Source organism: Coregonus clupeaformis, chromosome 27, assembly GCF_020615455.1.
Source record: "Coregonus clupeaformis isolate EN_2021a chromosome 27, ASM2061545v1, whole genome shotgun sequence".
NCBI lineage: Eukaryota > Metazoa > Chordata > Actinopteri > Salmoniformes > Salmonidae > Coregonus > Coregonus clupeaformis.
In genome coordinates this window covers 20,470,602-20,490,977 of record NC_059218.1, presented here as the reverse complement: position 1 = coordinate 20,490,977, position 20,376 = coordinate 20,470,602, and the positions used below count along the sequence as shown (strand labels likewise).

Below are 20,376 nucleotides of genomic sequence, written 5' to 3'. Positions count from 1 at the left end.
ATGGGCATAGTGTACGTGTGAAGTCACAAGTGAATGTAGTTGCAGCACTGGGCAGGGGACAAGCCTACCTGTGCCGTCAGTGGGCATAGAGATAGAGCGAGTCTTCCTAAAGGCATTGGATGGGCTGTCTTTCCCAGCGTCTGTGTCCGAGCAGGTTTCTGTGGGTGCAGGTGTGGGGACGAAGACCGGGTCCTCCTGAAAGTGGGGTCTGCGTGGGATCCTGCCCGGACTCCCCTCTCCTATCACCCCAGCAACCGTCACCAAGGTGACCGCCTGACGCTCCTGTCAATCAAAGAGGCAAAATATTACATTAACTATTTACACAATATCAACCTAATCATGCATTTAACAATAACAACACAACAAATGTGTCCTTGGATGCATGTTTACATGAGAATACAATATGAGGTGGGTGAACAATAGAATCCTAGAGAAAATCCAATGTGGACGACAGAATTCCACTGTAGAATAAAGTGGCTGTTGGAGAAGATTGGGTCAGGGAGGGTCTGAGTGACGACTTCCAATCCCGCTCTGTGACAGAGAACAATAAAGCTTTAACACTGATGGAAGAGCAGCGGCAAGTGGGTTTAAAAGTTACTGTCCTTCATATTATTTATAGGGGCTTGGGATCCCCGTTATCAATTTTCACTGAGCTTTATGACTCTGCATGGAGGATAGCTTTATGATGCTGGGCTTAATCTGTCTGTGTGTCTGTCTGTCTGTGTATGTGTCTGTGTCTCTTACCGGGTTGAAGAGCTCTGTGGTCAGGCCCAGGTAGTTATGTAATGCCAGGAAGGTCACTCTCTGGAGTCGCACCATGATTATCTGGAACACACACAAACACCAAGGTAGATCAAACACCACTACACAACAATGCCTGTGATACAGACACAATAACATCTATGGAGAAAGAATTATCCAGAACAATCAGGGTGTACTTTCAACTCAGGTTAGGCAGAGTATTCACCCTTGGGCCAATAGGGAATAAGGTGCAGTTTGGGATGCAGCCCTTGCCATTAGGGGGTCTCGTCCAAAGAGTTGTTTGTTTGAAGTGTGTTTGGGAGTGGGCTGAGGGTTGGCGCCATACCTGAATGACGCGCACCAGAGTCTCGGGGTACTTCTCAAACACAGACTGGAAGGCTGAGGCGGGCAGACGCAGGATAGTGGAGCGAGACGCAGCCCGCGCTGACACAGTCTTATAGGGGGCGGGGTAACCCTGAGGAACACAGGAACCAACCAATCACACAAGGAGGGGGAGATGAGAGGACAAAAGAGACAGGGGAGGAGGTGAATGGAACACTGAAATAAGAAAAATAGGAAGAGGAGAGAGGGAGGAATAGACGTATTGAAAAAGTGATGTCTGAAGGGACAGAGAGAGAGGGAAAAATGAACAGATGAATAGAGGTACAGTAGTTAAGGACAAAAGCAGAGAGCTGGGTGGATGGAGGACAGGACGGGGTTGAGGGAGAGATGGATGATGGAGAAGTGGGTAGAGGATAAGCCAGAGGAGAGGAGGACAGAGGCGGGGTGTGACACGCGTCAGATGGAGGGGAGATATAGGATGTGTCCCAAATGACAGCCAATTCCTTATATAGTGCACCACTTTTGACCACAGCCCTATGGTCAAAGGTAGTGCACTATAAAGGGAATAGGGTCCCATTTGGGACACAGCCGTAAACTCACGGTGATGATGTCCAGAATACTGAGCAGACTGTGGACACTGTCCCCCGGGAGCACGTCCTTCACAACCGGCTCTGTGCCGTCCTGTACCACACACACAGTCTTGTATAACTAAACTTGTGGGAAAAACAATTCAGTCTCATTCAAAATCCTACTTTCACCGCCCCTAACCCTAAACCTAGCTCCTAATCCTAAAACTAACCCTAGCTCCTAACCCTAAACCCAATTCTAACCCCAACACTAATTCTAACGTTAACCCTCTAGAAATAGCATTTGACCTTGTGGCGACTAACAAACTGTCCCCAGTTGGTCCCCACAGGTTTAGTTGAACATGTCCAGAAAGATAAGTTCCCCCAGGTGCACGGAATGATAAAAATAAGTCTGATATTGACTTAGCTAGCTCTGAGCTTATGTACAGTAGGTTTCATTGTGTATTCCCAGCAGGTATTCTAGCCCGGTCTCACGTTCTCGTGGATGCAGAGTTCCAGACGTCCGTCCTGGACCACGTAGATGCTGTCGTCGTCGTCGCCAGGCCGGAACAGCCCCTCCCCCTCCTGCAGCTCCACAAAGACCATGTGACGACACAGCTCCAGGAACAGAGGCTTTTCAAAGTGGCCCAGCACCCTGAGAGCAGAGGGAAACCGCAGAGTGACACAGAACACACACACACAATGCTACTGGTGTGTGTGTGTGTGTGCAACAAGGTTGTGATTACCTGACATTTTTTAACATGTAGAGGACCTCTGAGGGCAGGTTGGAGTTCTGCACATCAAACTCCGTCAGGTCAGCCTCCAGCAGGGAGGGAGGGGGCTCCTTGGGCTGCAGAGTGGGGGGCTCCTTACGGATACGCAGGATCCTAAAACACATTAAATGGAAGAGACTAGTGCGCCCTTCCTTATCGGTAATTTCCTCACTTTTGAGTAGAGATAGTACCTGCGAGCTATACTCAGGACTTTGGGTCTCTTCCGAGGGCGCTGCTTGGACACTGAGGTAGAAGATGGAGGGGAGGACAGGGTCTGGACCTGTGAGTGACAGAGACAAAGAGACAGAGAGATAAGGAAGGGGATAATGGGATGAGTTCCCAAAGGCACAAAATGCTATTGCGCTCTGCCCTCTAGTGGCAAAACATGTAAATTTTTCCTATTTTGTTGCTTTACAACCTGGAATTAAAATTATTTTTTGGGGGGGGTTTGTATCATTTGATTTACACAACATGCCTACCACTTTGAAGATATTTATTGTGAATATTTTTTATTGTGAAACAAACAAGAAATAAGACAGAAAAACAGAAAACTTGAGCGTGCATTACTATTCACCCCCCCAAAGGCAATACTTTGTAGAGCCACCTTTTGCAGCAATTACAGCTGCAAGTCTCTTGGGGTGTCTCTATAAGCTTGGCACATCTAGCCACTGGGATTTTTGCCCATTCTTCAAGGCAAAACTGCTCCAGCTCCTTCAAGTTGGATGGGTTCCGCTGGTGTACAGCAATCTTTAAGTCATACCACAGATTCTCATTTGGATTGAAGTCTGGGCTTTGACTAGGCCATTCCAAGACATTTAAATGTTTCCACATAAACCACTCGAGTGTTGCTTTAGCAGTATGCTTAGGGTCATTGTCCTGCTGGAAGGTGAACCTCCGTCTCAGTCTCAAATCTCTGGAAGACTGAAACAGGTTTCCCTCAAGAATTTCCCTGTATTTAGCGCCATCCATCATTCCTTCAATTCTGACCAGTTTCCCAGTCCCTGCCGATGAAAAACATCCCCACAGCATGATGCTGCCACCACCATGGTGTTCTCGGGGTGATGAGACATAGCAATTTCCTTGATGGCCAAAAAGCTCAGTTTTAGTCTCATCTGACCAGAGTACCTTCTTCCATATGTTTGGGGGGTCTCCCACATGCCTTTTGGTGAACACCAAACGTGTTTGCTTATTTTCTTCTTTAAGCAATGGCTTTTTTCTGGCCACTCTTCTGTAAAGCCCAGCTCTGTGGAGTGTACGGCTTAAAGTGGTCCTATGGACAGATACTCCAATTTCCGCTGTGGAGCTTTGCAGCTCCTTCAGGGTTATCTTTGGTCTCTTTGTTGCGTCTCTGATTAATGCCCTCCTTGCCTGGTCCTTGAGTTTTGGTGGGCGGCCCTCTCTTGGCAGGTTTGTTGTGGTGCCACATTCTTTCCATTTTTTAATAATGGATTTAAAATGGTGCTCCGTGGGATGTTCAAAGTTTCAGATATTTTTTTATAACCCAACCCTGATCTGTACTTCTCCACAACTTTGTCCTTGACCTGTTTGAAGAGCTCCTTGGTCTTCATGGTGCCGCTTGATTGGTGGTACCCCTTGCTTAGTGGTGTTGCAGATTCTGGGGACTTTCAGAACAGGTGTATATATACTGAGATCATGTGACACTTAGATTGCACACAGGTAGACTTTAACTAATTGGTCCTCTGTAGCTCAGCTGGTAGAGCACGGCGCTTGTAACGCCAAGGTAGTGGGTTCGATCCCCGGGACCACCCATACACAAAAAATGTATGCATGCATGACTGTAAGTCGCTTTGGATAAAAGCGTCTGCTAAATGGCATATTATTATGATTTATTCTTAAGGTAATTGGTTGCACCAGATCTTATTTAGGGGCTTCATAGCAAAGGGGGTGAATACATATGCACACACCACTTTTCCGTTATTTAGTTTTGAGAAAAAAAAATTACAAGTTATTTCTTTCATTTCACTTCACCAATTTGGACTATTTTGTGTATGTCCATTACATGAAATCCAAATAAAATCCATTTAAATTACAGGTTGTAATGCAACAAAATAGGAAAATGCCAAGGGGGATGAATACTTTTGCAAGGCACTGTATGAGTGTTGAAACTCATAGGCCTGTATTCATAAAGTGTCTCAGAAAAGTAGTAATTGCTGATTTAGGATCAGGTCCCGCTGTCCACGTAATTGTCTTCATTATAATCTAAAAGGCTAGATCCTAGATCAGCACTCCTACTCTGAGGCACTTTATGAATATGGGCCCTGATAAATAATGCATGGGATAGAGATGAGTGACTTGGTGAAGAATCACTTCCATTTTCCCATGTGAAGGTAGTATTGTAGCGAATTCGGGGGATAGCTCCGACCGGAATACAAACCTGGGTCCAAAGACTGTAAACCCAACACCTTAGCCGTTACACTCAGAGATCCCTATGGGCCATGGTCAAAAGTACTGGCCCTATAAAGGGACTAGGGTGCCATTTGGAACACATACCAATAATGACTAACCTTCCTCATAATCTTCCTGCCGTAGAAGAGCACCTTGTCTCTCTTCCTGAAGCGATAGCGGGGAACAGCCTGCTGTCCACCTTCGAATACAGACACAACATGCTATCAACATAGATAACAGCACTTATGCAACAGTGGCTACTGAGCATACAACGAATGAACAGTGAATGATGTCCCGTAAAACATAGGATTCTCTCTGTTCAGGGCCAATTCATAAGTCCCATTATTAATTCCTATTATTATGGTGATGTGGTTACATTTTGTGATTTGCCCCAAAATGTATTCAGTTACTTTAATGTCAAGTTTAATATCAACTGTTTCCTTGCCCCTCATGTTTGTCCCATGAAGTGGGGAGGAAGAGGATGGATGACTCACTGGCCAGCTTGTATCTTCTATAGAGGAAGAGCACCACGATGCCGATTAGAGACACTGCCACCACAGCCCCGATCAGCACGCCAGTCAACTGGACAACAGAACAACAAGGTTATTACCATAAAGATCCATTAAATGACAGTGTTCTATTCAATTCTATGGTTATTTTGGTGTCAGACACATACACTGGGAACCACAGAACATTCCAACAACAACAAACATGATCACATAAGTCTGATCAAGAAGTCATGGAGAGACCAAAGGGGAATGTGGGGGACCACATCAAAGACCTCCTTCCTCTTTTTGTTTGTTCGTTCTTGATGTCTAAGGAGGCTTTACTAGACATTCTTGATGTAGGATTTACTTTCAGAAGGCCAGAGACTTTACTACTATGTTCGTTTTTTTTGCATTATTAAAAAGTTTCGCATGGATGGAAACAGAAATTTATCTGGGGTGCATGCACACCGTAGCAACAGTAGCAAAACGTTTCACAAACAAAAAACGTTTTGCAACGTAAACGTGAGTTTCTATAGGACAAGTTCAGGTATGTCCCTCCCCATTTCGTTCCGTTTGCATCTTAACCGAACGGAGGTAAACAGAAGCAAACGGAGCGAAACAGGGAGGGACCTACCTGAATTTGTCCAATAACAAATGAATGATGTTGTGAATTTTGCTGCGGTGAAAATGTTTTGCTACGGTGTGCGACAATAAATACACCCTAGCTAAGTACACATTCACTTTCATAAAGCTTAGTGGATCTCTGTACCATGGTAGTCTGCATCCTCTCCTCCACAAACTGCTGGACACGTGCCCTGATATCATCCCTGCTAGGCACCTTTCCTACTAAGTACTGAGGAGAAACATGCAAACAAACTCATAAAGGAAATAATTGATGCAGAGTGCAGACAACTGCAAAGATGTATAGTTCCAGTAACCCCCCTACACACAACGGATTCAATATTGTGATAAGAGGAGTGCTTGCAAATAAATGGTGATGTTCATTCTCAAATATATTTTGTGTAATAGAACATGGTATTTACTGGACTTAAGATACCGTTTTCAGTCCTGACATGTCATCTTTGAGATTGTGACTGGTCCAACTGCACTGGTCATCAGCATCCTCTTCCCCGTCCATTCCTACACACACACACACACACACAAATGGGGTGAGGAGAGCATGGATGGAGAAAGTAGCTAAAGTAGCTCCCAAACTAGCTACTGATTGTAAGCCAGATAATGTGATACAGTGCCGTCAAAAAGTATTTGGCCCCTTTCTGATTCTCTATTTTTACATATTTTGGACACTGAATGTAAATCAGATCTTCAACCAAAACCTAATATTAGATAAAGGGAACCTGAGTGAACAAATAACATAGATACTTTTATTTATTTATTTATTTAATAAACAAAGTTATGCAACACCCAATGCCCCTGTTTGAAAAAGTAATTGCTCCCTTACACTCAATTACTGGTTGTGCCACCTTTAGCTGCAATGACAGCAACCAAATGCTTCCTGTAGTTGTTGATCAGCCTCTCACTGATGGGTCCCGTTATGTCTGGTGAAAACTGCATTCCACAGAAATAACTTCATACCAACAGTGGTAGTGTGATGCTTTGGAGATGCTTTGCTTCCTCAGGACCTGGACGACTTGTCATTATTGAAGGAACCATGAATTCTGCTCTGTATCAGAGAATTCTTATTTACATTTTTAAGGTTACAAACTTATACATACGAACAACAACTTACAGACGCACACAAACTACTACAGTGCCTTTAGAAAGTATTCACACAGCTTGAATTTTTCAACATTTTGTTGTGTTACAGCAATTTAAAATGGATTAAATGTAGATGTTTTTGTCACTGGCCTACACACAATAGCCCATGATGTCGAAGTGGTGTGAAAAAGTGTTTGCCCCATTCCTGATTTCTTATTTGTTTGCATGTTTGTCACACTTAAAATGTTTCAGATCAAACAAATTTAAATATTAGTCAAAGATAACACAAGTAAACACAAAATGCAGTTTTGAAATGAAGGTTGTTATTATTAAGGGAAAACAAAATCCAAACCCACATGGCCCTGTGTGAAAAAGTGATTGAGAACAGGTGTGGCAGTAATCAGGCCTGGGTGTGGCTAGAGGAATTGAACTCAGGTGTGATAAACCACAGTTGAGTTGTGTTATAACAGGGGGGGGGCAATCACTTTTTCACACAGGGCCATGTAGGTTTGGATTTTGTTTTCCCTTAATAATAACAACCTTCATTTCAAAACTGCATTGTGTTTACTTGTGTTATCTTTGACTAATATTTAAATTTGTTTGATGATCTGAAACATTTAAGTGTGACAAACATGCAAACAAATAACAAATCAGGAATGGGGCAAACACCTTCACACCACTGTGTGTGTAATATATATATATATATATATATATATATAAAATTATTACAAATTAATAAAAATGTCAAAGCTGAAATGTCTTGAGTCAATAAGGATTCAACCTTTGTTATGGCATAAATAGGTTCAGGAGTAAAAATGTGCTTAACAAGTCACATAGTAAGTTGCATGGACGCATTCTGTGTGAAATATGACTACCTCATCTCTGTACCCCACACACATATGTAAGGTCTCGCAGTCGAGCAGTGAATTTCAAACACAGATTCAACCACAAAGACCAGGGAGGTTTTCCAATGCATCGCAAAGAAGGGCACCTATTCGTAGATAGCATGGTGATGTTATTAATTACACTTTGGATGGTGTATCAATACACCCAGTCACTACAAAGATACAGGTGTCCTTCCTAACTTAGTTTCCGGAAAGGAAGGAAACCGCTCAGGGATCTCACCATGAGGCCAATGGTGACTTTAAAACAATTACAGAGTTTAATGGCTGTGATAGGAGAAAACTGAGGATTGATCAACAACATTGTAGTTACTCCACAATACTAACCTAAATGACAGAGTGAAAAGAAGGAAGCCTGTACAGAATATAAATATTCCAAAACATGCATCCTGTTTGCAACAAGGCACTTAAGTATTACCGCAAAACAATGTGGCAAAGCAATTCACTTTTTGTCCTGAATACAAAGTGTTGTTTGGGGCAAATCCAATACAACACATTACTGAGTACCACACTCCATATTTTCAAGCATGGTGGTGGCTGCATCATGTTTTGGGTATGCTTGTAATCGTTACGTTATGGGGAGTTTTTTTAGGATACAAAATAAATGGAATGGAGCTAAACATAGGCAAAATCCTAGAGGAAAACCGTGTTCAGTCTGCTTTAAACCAGACACTGGGAGATTATAATTCACCTTTACGCAGGACAATAACCTAAAACGCAAGGCCAAATCTACACTGGAGTTGTTTACCAAGAAGACAGTGAATGTTCCTGAGTGGCCGAGTTACAGTTTATAAAAACATGTTTTCACTTTATCATTATGGGGTATTGTGTGTAGATGGTTGAGAAAAAAAATATATTTAATCAATTTTGAATTCAGGCTGTAACGCAACAAAATGTGGAATAAGTCAAGGGGTATGAATACTTTCTGAAGGCACCGTACATCTCATCTGCCAGACCCACATGCTCACCCCCATCCTTAGTGTCTGCATTATTGTTTGCCACTTGGCCTTAAAATTGTACCAATTTGTTTTTCCTCGGTCGCCCATGCTATTTCAATGATAAAAATCACTCGATTTTTCCATTGTGTTAATGGATGGTTGATTGATTGATTTCAACATTTCTTCATGAGAAGAGAATCATACAGCCCATTGGGTATCTCACTACACCCCCATATACAATTTCTTGAAATATGCAGACAAACGTGTCCAGGCTCTGTCGTAGCCGGCCGCGACCGGGAGACCCATGGGGCGGCGCAATATTGGCCCAGCGTCATCCAGGGTAGGGGAGGGAATGGCCGGCAGGGATGTAGCTCAGTTGGTAGAGCATGGCGTTTGCAACGCCAGGGTTGTGGGTTCGATTCCCACAGGGGGCCAGTATGGAAAAAAAATATTTAAAAAAATGTATGCACTCACTAACTTTAAGTCGCTCTGGATAAGAGCGTCTGCTAAATGACTAAAATGTAAATGTAAACGGATTCAAAGTATGTTTACATTGTAATACTTCTGACAGCCAACTTTCTAGCTCCGTCCATAACTTTTGGACTTTATAGTATTCCCAGAAAGCATGGATTATTGAGTCATTATTAGTTTTACACTTAAGACATGACTGCCATTGTGCTGTATAATTTGTGAACTTTGTTGCGTATAATAAATTCTATACATTAGTTTATTCTGGATTAAGCGTACCAACATTAGTTATTTTTAAGTCTTGGTTCCAATAGTTTATATCTTTTTTGAAGAGATTGTCAGTTGGATATGCTCTGTGCAAGGTTTTGTATATCTTCCCTATCATATGAACATCCTTTTCTGACTCAAATAAGATTCCCTCAAGGTTGCTCTGATCTCCAAAATATTTAAAATGGAAATTGTGATATGTAACTTAAGTTGCATGTATTTGCATGTGGTCAGTCCAGAATTACTTTTTAATTGTGTCATGGAAATAAACATATTTCCTGTTAACAAGTCATTTACGTTTTCTATGGCTTTAGTTTTCCATGTGGACCAATTTATCTGTGTATTCTGACAAGCTATCCAAGGATTGTTCCATAAGGTTGTGTTTTTAGGGAGTGATAATGGTTCTTCTAGAATGTTTCATTTTCTTCCATTTTGTTATAGTGTTCTTAGCTATGAAGTTGTTGATGTTCTTAGCTTTATCCTTTGAAAATAGACACGTAAAAAGATTCTGGGGATGAGCATGCGCATCTTGAATATGTACCCATTGATCCTCTTTAGTGCATTTAACTATATGTCGCAAGTAAAAGCCTTGGGTAGTGAGTTGACACAATTCAGACTTCGGAAGATGTAAAACTTTCTTATTTATCCTATGAATTGGGGGGGAGATTTGTATTACCAAAATTAAATACAAAAACTTTGGGATCCATGCCATTCTAAAGAGGTTTATTCTACCTGTAAGATTTATGGGAAGATTATTCAATTTAATTAGATCCGCTTTCATATTTTTGAGTAATGGGAAAAAATGTATCTTTATATATTTGTTGCCACTTACTAAGCAAGTATAAACTATTAATTGTGGTCCACTTAAAAGATTGCTGTAGATCGTGAGTTAGTATTTTTCTTATTGCCATTATTTTGATTTTTTCCACGTAAATGTTATATCCTGTATCAGAGAATTCTAAAGGAGAATGTCAGGCCATCCGTCCGTGAGCTGAAGCGCAGCTGGATCATGCAGCAAGACAATGATCCAAAACACACTAACAAGTGTACATCAGAATGGCTGAAAAGTAACACATTTAAAGTTCTGGAATGGGCTAGTCAAAGTCCAGACCTAAACCTGATTGAGATGTTGTGGCAGGACCTGAAATGAGCAGTTCATGCTTGAAAACCCACCAATGTCACGGAGTTAAACCAGTTCTGCATGGAAGAGTGGGGCAAAACTCCTCCACAGGCACTAGGGATGGGGGTGTGAGCATGCAGGTCTGGGCAGATGAGATGTAGTCGTTAGTTGTGTGTCTCTAAGTTGTTGTATCTGGAGTGGATAAATGAAAAAAATAAACATTATAAAGTGAAAAAATAATCCTGGACAGGGATGTGAGAGACTGATCAACAACTACAGGAAGTCTTTGGTTGCAGTCATTGCAGCTAAAGGTGTCACAACCAGTTATTCAGTGTAAGGGGGCAATTACTTTTTCACATAGGGGCATTGGGTGTTGCATAACGTTGTTAATTAAATAAATGAAATATACTTTACAACATGTAAAGGTGTTGGTCCCATAATTCATGCGCTGAAATAAAGGATCGCAGAAATATACCATATGCATTTTTCAAAAATGTTGTGCACAAATTTGTTTACATCCCTGTTAGTGAGCATTTCTCCTTTGTCAAGAAAATCCATCCACCTGACAGGTGTGGCATATCAAGAAGCTGATTAAACGGTAAGATCATTACACAGGTGCACCTTGTGCTGGGGACAATAAAATGGCACTCTAAAATGTGCAGTTGTGTCACACAACACAATGCCACAGATGTCTCAAGTTGAGGGAGAGTGCAATTGGCATGCAGACTGCAGGAATGTCCTGCAGAGCTCTTGCCAGAAAATTGAATGCTCATTTCTCTACCAACATTGTTTTAGAGAATTTGGCAGTACGTCCAACCGGCCTCACAACCGCAGACCACGTGTAACCTGTACTTGGCTCATCGTGTTCTAGCGACTCCTTGTGGCGGGACGGGCGCCTGCAGGCTGACTTTGGTCGTCAGCTGAACGGTTTCCTCCAACACATTGGTGCAGCTGGCTTCCGGGTTAAGCGAGCGGGTGTTAAGAAGCGCGGCTTGGCGGGTCATGTTTCAGAGGACGCATGACTCGACCTTCGCCTGTCCCGAGCCCATTGGGGAGTTGCAGCGATGAGACAAGATCGTAATCACGAAATTGGGGAGAAAAAATATATAATGAATAAATAACCAATATGCAGAAATGTGTGATATATTGAAAACATAAAATGTACTATCTACACATACATGTGCAACAACAGTAATCATATGACTTGTATTTTTTTTTTAAACAAGCACCTTTTTTTGAAACTACCACAACAACAAAAAACTTTGAAACCGGAGATATTTTTACATCACTGTTTAGAGGACAAGCTGCAGAAGAAAGTCAGCGACATTTTGGAATGTTGCTTTTTTTTTTTATACGGTGGTCACCAACAGAAAGAAAAACGCAACACTTTTGTGAATACATTTTACATCACTGGTTTAGAAGATAATTTGTTGAAGACAGTCATGTAAATTCTAGAATGTCGGATGGAGATTCTGGGAGGCTGCCGAAAACAAATCAGTTTCTTTGTTATTTACCTTCAACGAATCATGACACGGCATAGGATATTAACACTGACAAGGGTTGACTGTTATTTAAGTGATAGTTTGACTCTCCAAAATTGGTGTATGGCCATCGACTTTTATTCAGAGAGCCCCCTGAATTTTCAAGTAGGGTCTATCTGCGGACCGCAGACTGGGTGTCGATCGACTACATACCGTGCCCACCAAGTACTACCACGCGAGAGTTGGGTTCAATAGGTTCTGGCTCCAGCAGATGTGCACTAGCTAGCGTGCACGCTAGCTTTGCACGCTACAAGTACCTTCAATGGCAGTGAGCTCAGCATGTAGTTACTGCAGTCCACAGATGGATATTAATGGAATGTTCTGTGCCATTTGAGCTTAAAAATGATAACGGCATTCAAAGTCCTGTGACGGACAGGTGCATATAACAAAATCAACGGTACCAAATCAAATATACAGTGAGGGAAAAAAGTATTTGATCCCCTGCTGATTTTATACATTTGCCCACTGACAAAGAAATGAGCTGAGATTAGGAGCACGCTCTTAAAGGGAGTGCTCCTAATCTCAGTTTGTTACCTGTATAAAAGACACCGGTCCACAGAAGCAATCAATCAATCAGATTCCAAACTCTCCACCATGGCCAAGACCAAAGAGCTCTCCAAGGATGTCAGGGACAAGATTGTAGACCTACACAAGGCTGGAATGGGCTACAAGACCATCGCCAAGCAGCTTGGTGAGAAGGTGACAACAGTTGGTGCGATTATTCGCAAATGGAAGAAACACAAAAGAACTGTCAATCTCCCTCGGCCTGGGGCTCCATGCAAGATCTCATCTCGTGGAGTTGCAATGATCATGAGAACGGTGAGGAATCAGCCCAGAACTACACAGGAGGATCTTGTCAACGATCTCAAGGCAGCTGGGACCATAATCACCAAGAAAACAATTGGTAACACACTACGCCGTGAAGGACTGAAATCCTGCAGCGCCCGCAAGGTCCCCCTGCTCAAGAAAGCACATATACATGCCCGTCTGAAGATTGCCAATGAACATCTGAATGATTCAGAGGAGAACTGGGTGAAAGTGTTGTGGTCAGATGAGACCAAAATGGAGCTCTTTGGTATCAACTCAACTCGCCGTGTTTGAAGGAGGAGGAATGCTGCCTATGACCCCAAGAACACCATCCCCACCGTCAAACATGGAGGTGGAAACATTACGATTTGGGGGTGTTTTTCTGCTAAGGGGACAGGACAACTTCACCGCATCAAAAGGGACAATGGACAGGGCCATGTACCGTCAAATCTTGGGTGAGAACCTCCTTCCCTCAGCCAGGGCATTGAAAATGGGTCGTGGATGGGTATTCCAGCATGACAATGACCCAAAACACACAGCCAAGGCAACAAAGGAGTGGCTCAAGAAGAAGCACATTAAGGTCCTGGAGTGGCCTAGCTAGTCTCCAGACCTTAATCCCATAGAAAATCTGTGGAGGGAGCTGAAGGTTCGAGTTGCCAAACGTCAGCCTCGAAACCTTAATGACTTGGAGAAGATCTGCAAAGAGGAGTGGGACAAAATCCCTCCTGAGATGTGTGCAAACCTGGTGGCAAACTACAAGAAACGTCTGACCTCTGTGATTGCCAACAAGGGTTTTGCCACCAAGTACTAAGTCATGTTTTGCAGAGGGGTCAAATGCTTATTTCCCTCATTAAAATGCAAATCAATTTATAACATTTTTTACATGCATTTTTCTGGATTTGTTTGTTGTTATTCTGTCTCTCACTGTTCAAATAAACCTACCATTAAAATGATAGACTGATAATTTATTTGTCAGTGGGCAAACGTACAAAATCAGCAGAGGATCAAATACTTTTTTCCCTCACTGTATTAATCTATATATTAAAGCATTCAATTTAATGTATTCGTGATGACTGTATACCTTTATATTAACATCACCAATCTGAAGCAAAAACGAATGTGTAGCTAATTCCACTAACTTTTATGTGGTGGAAATGCAAGCTTGTGTAATGTAATGTTAGTAGCTAACCAGCGCAATGATTAACACGTTGTCTGACCATAGGGAAATTAGCGTAATATAGCTAACATAATTAAATATGTCAAAGTATTTATATTTATATATATATATATATTTATATATACAGTGGGGAGAACAAGTATTTGATACACTGCCGATTTTGCAGGTTTTCCTACTTACAAAGCATGTAGAGGTCTGTAATTTTTATCATAGGTACACTTCAACTATGAGAGACGGAATCTAAAACAAAAATCCAGAAAATCACATTGTATGATTTTTAAGTAATTAATTTGCATTTTATTGCATGACATAAGTATTTGATACATCGGAAAAGCAGAACTTAATATTTGGTACAGAAACCTTTGTTTCCAATTACAGATATCATACGTTTCCTGTAGGTCTTGGCCAGGTTTGCACACACTGCAGTAGGGATTTTGGCCCACTCCTCCATACAGACCTTCTCCAGATCCTTCAGGTTTCGGGGCTGTCGCTGGGCAATACGGACTTTCAGCTCCCTCCAAAGATTTTCGATTGGGTTCAGGTCTGGAGACTGGCTAGGCCACTCCAGGACCTTGAGATGCTTCTTACGGAGCCACTCCTTAGTTGCCTGCCCTGGCTGTGAGTTTCGGGTCGTTGTCATGCTGGAAGACCCAGCCACGACCCATCTTCAATGCTCTTACTGAGGGAAGGAGGTTGTTGGCCAAGATCTCGCGATACATGGCCCCATCCATCCTCCCCTCAATACGGTGCAGTCGTCCTGTCCCCTTTGCAGAAAAGCATCCCCAAAGAATGATGTTTCCACCTCCATGCTTCACGGTTGGGATGGTGTTCTTGGGGTTGTACTCATCCTTCTTCTTCCTCCAAACACGGCGAGTGGAGTTTAGACCAAAAAGCTCTATTTTTGTCTCATCAGACCACATGACCTTCTCCCATTCCTCCTCTGGATCATCCAGATGGTCATTGGCAAACTTCAGACGGGCCTGGACATGCGCTGGCTTGAGCAGGGGGGACCTTGCGTGCGCTGCAGGATTTTAATCCATGACGGCGTAGTGTGTTACTAATGGTTTTCTTTGAGACTGTGGTCCCAGCTCTCTTCAGGTCATTGACCAGGTCCTGCCGTGTAGTTCTGGGCTGATCCTCACCTTCCTCATGATCATTGATGCCCCACGAGGTGAGATCTTGCATGGAGCCCCAGACCGAGGGTGATTGACCGTCATCTTGAACTTCTTCCATTTTCTAATAATTGCGCCAACAGTTGTTGCCTTCTCACCAAGCTGCTTGCCTATTGTCCTGTAGCCCATCCCAGCCTTGTGCAGGTCTACAATTTTATCCCTGATGTCCTTATACAGCTCTCTGGTCTTGGCCATTGTGGAGAGGTTGGAGTCTGTTTGATTGAGTGTGTGGACAGGTGTCTTTTATACAGGTAACGAGTTCAAACAGGTGCAGTTAATACAGGTAATGAGTGGAGAACAGGAGGGCTTCTTAAAGAAAAACTAACAGGTCTGTGAGAGCCGGAATTCTTACTGGTTGGTAGGTGATCAAATACTTATGTCATGCAAAAAAATGCAAATTAATTACTTAAAAATCATACAATGTGATTTTCTGGATTTTTGTTTTAGATTCCGTCTCTCACAGTTGAAGTGTACCTATGATAAAAATTACAGACCTCTACATGCTTTGTAAGTAGGAAAACCTGCAAAATCGGCAGTGTATCAAATACTTGTTCTCCCCACTGTATATATATATATATATATATATATATATGATAGTAAATGTAGCGCACACATTTTTACAGCAATGACATCTATTTTTTCCTACTTTAAAAATGGAGAGTTTAAAAATGCTCCTAAGCACAATTTAACCAGGCACTCTAGATTAGAGGTAAATGAGCCCAATAAAGGACTAAAGGAGTCTAACGTTACTCCTTATAGTCCAAGGATCTTGCGTGTTGTGTTTAAAGGGGAATTGGCTCAGGAAGCTAAAACTGCCAAATACTCCATCTAAACGTGAGTTGATTCTCAATTGCGGTACGGTTCTAGAAACATAAATCCCTCTACTTTCATATCAATCAAAATTATTTCACAAATGCAAAATACCGCTTACTGTACACTGTTTTAACACAGTTGCAGCCGACAGTATTTTTCAGAAACAACATGTTTGTGGTGTCCGTTTTCCATTTACTCACAGCTGTTAGACGCAAATAGCTAATTTGAACAGGTTTTCGGTAAACACGTGCTGTAATATGGAGATATGGCCTTGTGGGAACACTAACCCTAAAAAGGTATGTATCAATTTAACCTTTTGTTTTTGGGAAGAGAAAAATGGCAGAAGCAGAAGCTGTTGAGGATCTTCAATCTAATGGTGGTAAAATTAAGGAAAATGTGACTATTGTCCCCAAAAATTGAAATCAGAGCAAAGTAGCGTACAGTGCTGAGAATGTCCCTTCGTATCTTGTAGGAGTACGGTTTGTTGATGATGAGCAGTTGATTAGATTACCAATCTTGAAGAATTCATTTGAGATATCCAAACTGGTGGAGAGAGTGCTGGGTAAAGTAAAGGCTGTGAGGATCACGAGGCGGGCTTGTACTTCTGAGGATCAGAAGGAACTTGTGTTGCGTCTCACCTGATTCAAGAAGTTTGCCGTGTCGTGGGTGTCTCTTCGGAACAGGGCGCCCTTCAAGGGGGTAATATCTGGCATCTCGTGGGAAGTCGATGTTGCGGAGATTAAAAATATTCCTGGAGTGATTGATGCACATCGGTTGAATCGAGTGGTTAATGGCCCCGTGTAGCTCAGTTGGTAGAGCATGGCGCTTGCAACTCCAGGGTTGTGGGTTTGTTTCCCACGGGGGCCAGTATGAAAAATGTATGCACTCACTAACTGTAAGTCGCTCTGGATAAGAGCATCTGCTAAATGACTAAAATGTCATGTAAAATGTTAATGGAGAGAAAGTGAAGAGTCTTCTGTTCGGCATCCCTCCCTACCCAGGTGAAGTTGGGATATGTGAATTATCATCTAAGAGTGTTTGTCCCAAGAGTGATGCAGTGTGATCACTCCAAAGCTTTTGGGCATGTGGAAAGTGTCTGCAGAAGGAAAAGCCGAAATGTCCATGTTGTGGAGGAGATCATGTAATGTATTGTAGAAGTGAGGAGAATGTGAAGTGTTGCAATTGTGGTGGGAACTATGAAGCGACATCTTTGGAGTGTCCGACGAGGGTGAAGGAGGATGAGGTGGCTAGAGTCAGGATTAATCAGAGCATCTCATATGCAGCAGCAGCGAGAAAGGTTGAGGGATTGAGTGGTCCTGAAGAGTCCATGGAGGCCTTCTCTGCAGGCGGCAGGGGCGGCCTCTCACAAGCAGGACCCAGAGATGTTACATGTGAAGGTGTACTTTGTGGTTTTTATGGCAATGGTGGTCAGTGGCATGGCTAAGGTGGAGAAGAGGTCCAGAAGGATGGATGTTATTGTGGATGTGGCAGAGCGGTTCCTGGTACTAAAGGATTTTTGGGAAAAGGATTTACATGAGGTACTGGCAGGAACAAAGGTGTAAAGTACTTAAGTAAAAATACTTAAGTCGTTTTTTGGGTATCTGTACTTTACTTTTTATCTTTGACAACTTTTACTTTACTACATTCCTAAAGACAATGATGTACTTTTTACTCCATACATTTTCCCTGACACCCAAAAGTACTCGTTACATTTTGAATGCTTAGCAGAACAGGAAAATTGTCCAATTCACGGACTTGGGGTGCATTCGTAAATTCACTCTGGCTATCTGCTCCGATTTCAGAGCACTCGTGTCTGAGTGTGCCAGAGCGCAGAATAACTGATGCATTTACGAACGCTCAACACACGTTGAAGATGACTGGTTTCGGTAAACATCGGCAAAAAAAGCGTAATTAAATTGTTGCCAGCAGCACAGTTTAAGTCACCAACGCTCTGGATAACATGAAAACAGCCTAACCCGCTCTGCTAGGGCGAGTAAAATGGTCAGAGTGAGGTGTTCTCTCATTTGTGTCTGGAAATAGCTAGCAAGTTCGCCAGTTAGCTTGGGTGCGTGACTGCCGTTCAGAATGCTAAGATGAGGCCCACTCCTCCGCCAGAGCGTCCAGTGTGCGCTCTGAGAGCGAAACGCTCTGAATTTACGAACGCCCAGAGCGCACTCTGGCACTCCAGATTGAATTTATGAACACACCCTTAAAAGAGAACATCCCTAGTCATCCCTACTGCCTCTGATCTGGCGGGCTCACTAAACACAAATGCTTCGTTTTTAAATGATGTCTGAATGGGACTTAAAAAAAAAAAAAAAGAATGGTTGCGTCTGGTTTGCTTAATATAAGGAATTTGATTTATACTTTTACTTTTGATACTTAAGTATATTTAAAACCAAATACTTTCAGACTTTTACTTGAGTCATTTTCTATTAAGGTATCTTTACTTTTACCCAACAATTGGGTACTTTTTCCACCGGACACGAGCAATACCACCCTCTCAGGCCCCAGAGCCTGGGGAGGGAATTATGTAAATTTGATGGACTGAAGGAGTGGGAGTTAGAGCTTGTTAACTTAATTTAGTTTGTGTCGATTAAGTCCCTACCCCCTCTAGAAGCCGCCATCGTATAAATGACCCTTATGTGTAATATCATGGAACTGAGAGTCATGATCAAGGGCTAGAGCCTGTAGAGCAGGGTTCTTCAATTCCGGTCCTGGAGGGCCAAAACACCTCTGTTTTTCATCCTCTCCTTCTAATCAGGGGCTAATTCAGACCTGGGATACCAGGTGAGTGCAATTAACTACCAGATAGAAATAAAAAACAGAAGTGTTTCGGTCCTCCAGGACCGGAATTGAAGAACCCTGCTGTAGAGGTAAGTTAGAACTTCTGGCAGCAGGCTAAACGTTTGACGGCCCTGTCGCTATCCATGCAACTTCAAGCGAGACGCTAGTTAGCTGATTTGCGTTTGACCTAGCTAGTTAGCTACAACAAACATTACGATTATTACGTGTACGCTGGTGTGTACAAGAAGACCTGCATAGACTGTTGCTGTACTAGCTTACGTTACCTGGCAACTGGTAAGCAGAAAAGCTGGTTAACGTTCGGAACAGTCACAATCAAGCAAAGCCACACAAAGTCTAATCACATATAGATAAAGCCAATGAAATGTAGGAACTGGAATCTTACTTAAGAACTTTCTGGACTCGCTATGTCCCTCTTTCTCGTCCAACATAGCTAGCGATATGATCCAGCTGGAGAAAAAATATATATATATTCCTCCTGACTGTCCAACCCCACCCCCAATCCATTTATATCACTAGCCAATCCCTGCTGTTGCCGTAAGAACTACAAACAGTGTCAGTCTTTCCAATTGGCTATCGTTATATGCACTCATCCTATCAGAGTCGTGCTTATATTCTCAAGTTGGCTATATACTTCCTGTTTACACGAGCCCGGTCAGAGAGGAAGAGGTGAAGCGAGAGGTTTTACTTCACCCAAAAGCTGTCCACGAAAATAAGGCCACGAAGTGAATGGAGGTCAATGAGAATATGGAAGACCAAACCTGCCGTAATTAGAATTAAATAAATAAATGCAGACGTAATTTTTTTAGTCATTTTAGCAGACGCTCTTATCCAGAGCGACTTACAGTTAGTGAGTGCATACATTTTTCATACATCCCTATTAGTGAGCCTTTCTCATTTGCCAAGATAATCCATCCACCTGACAGGTGTGGCATATCAAGAAGATGATTAAACAGCATGATCATTACACAGGTGCACCTTGTGCTGGGGACAATAAAAGGCCACTCTAAAACATGCAGTTTTGTCACACAACACAATGCCACAGATGTCTCAAGTTTTGAACTAGTGTGCAATTGGTATGCTGATTGCAGGAATGTCCACCAGAGCTGTTGCCAGATAATTTAATGTTAATTTCTCTACCATAAACTGCCTCTAACGTTGTTTTAGAGAATTTGGCAGTACGTCCAACCAGCCTCACAACCGCAGACCAAGTGTAACCACGCCAGCCCAGGACCTCCACATCCGGCTTATTCACCTGCGGGGGGTGAAGAAAAACCCAGGCCCACCTATGGCTGCACCCCTGCCCAGTCATGTAAAATCTATAGATTAAA

General features: G+C 42.5%; 1 protein-coding gene across 1 annotated transcript in view; it reads right to left on the bottom strand.

Moving 5' to 3' along the window:
- LOC121541606 (patatin-like phospholipase domain-containing protein 7) overlaps positions 1–19,530 on the bottom strand; it is a 39,318-nt gene extending 19,788 nt beyond the window's left edge. The window contains 12 exon segments of the mRNA XM_041850752.2: positions 69–282; positions 745–825; positions 1,088–1,216; positions 1,684–1,764; positions 2,145–2,304; positions 2,396–2,536; positions 2,614–2,702; positions 4,948–5,027; positions 5,323–5,410; positions 6,086–6,169; positions 6,374–6,456; positions 19,431–19,530. Coding sequence (XP_041706686.2) covers positions 69–282; positions 745–825; positions 1,088–1,216; positions 1,684–1,764; positions 2,145–2,304; positions 2,396–2,536; positions 2,614–2,702; positions 4,948–5,027; positions 5,323–5,410; positions 6,086–6,169; positions 6,374–6,456; positions 19,431–19,476 — 1,276 coding nt within the window. The 5' untranslated portion in view covers positions 19,477–19,530.
- Between the last annotated feature and the right edge of the window lie 846 nt (positions 19,531–20,376).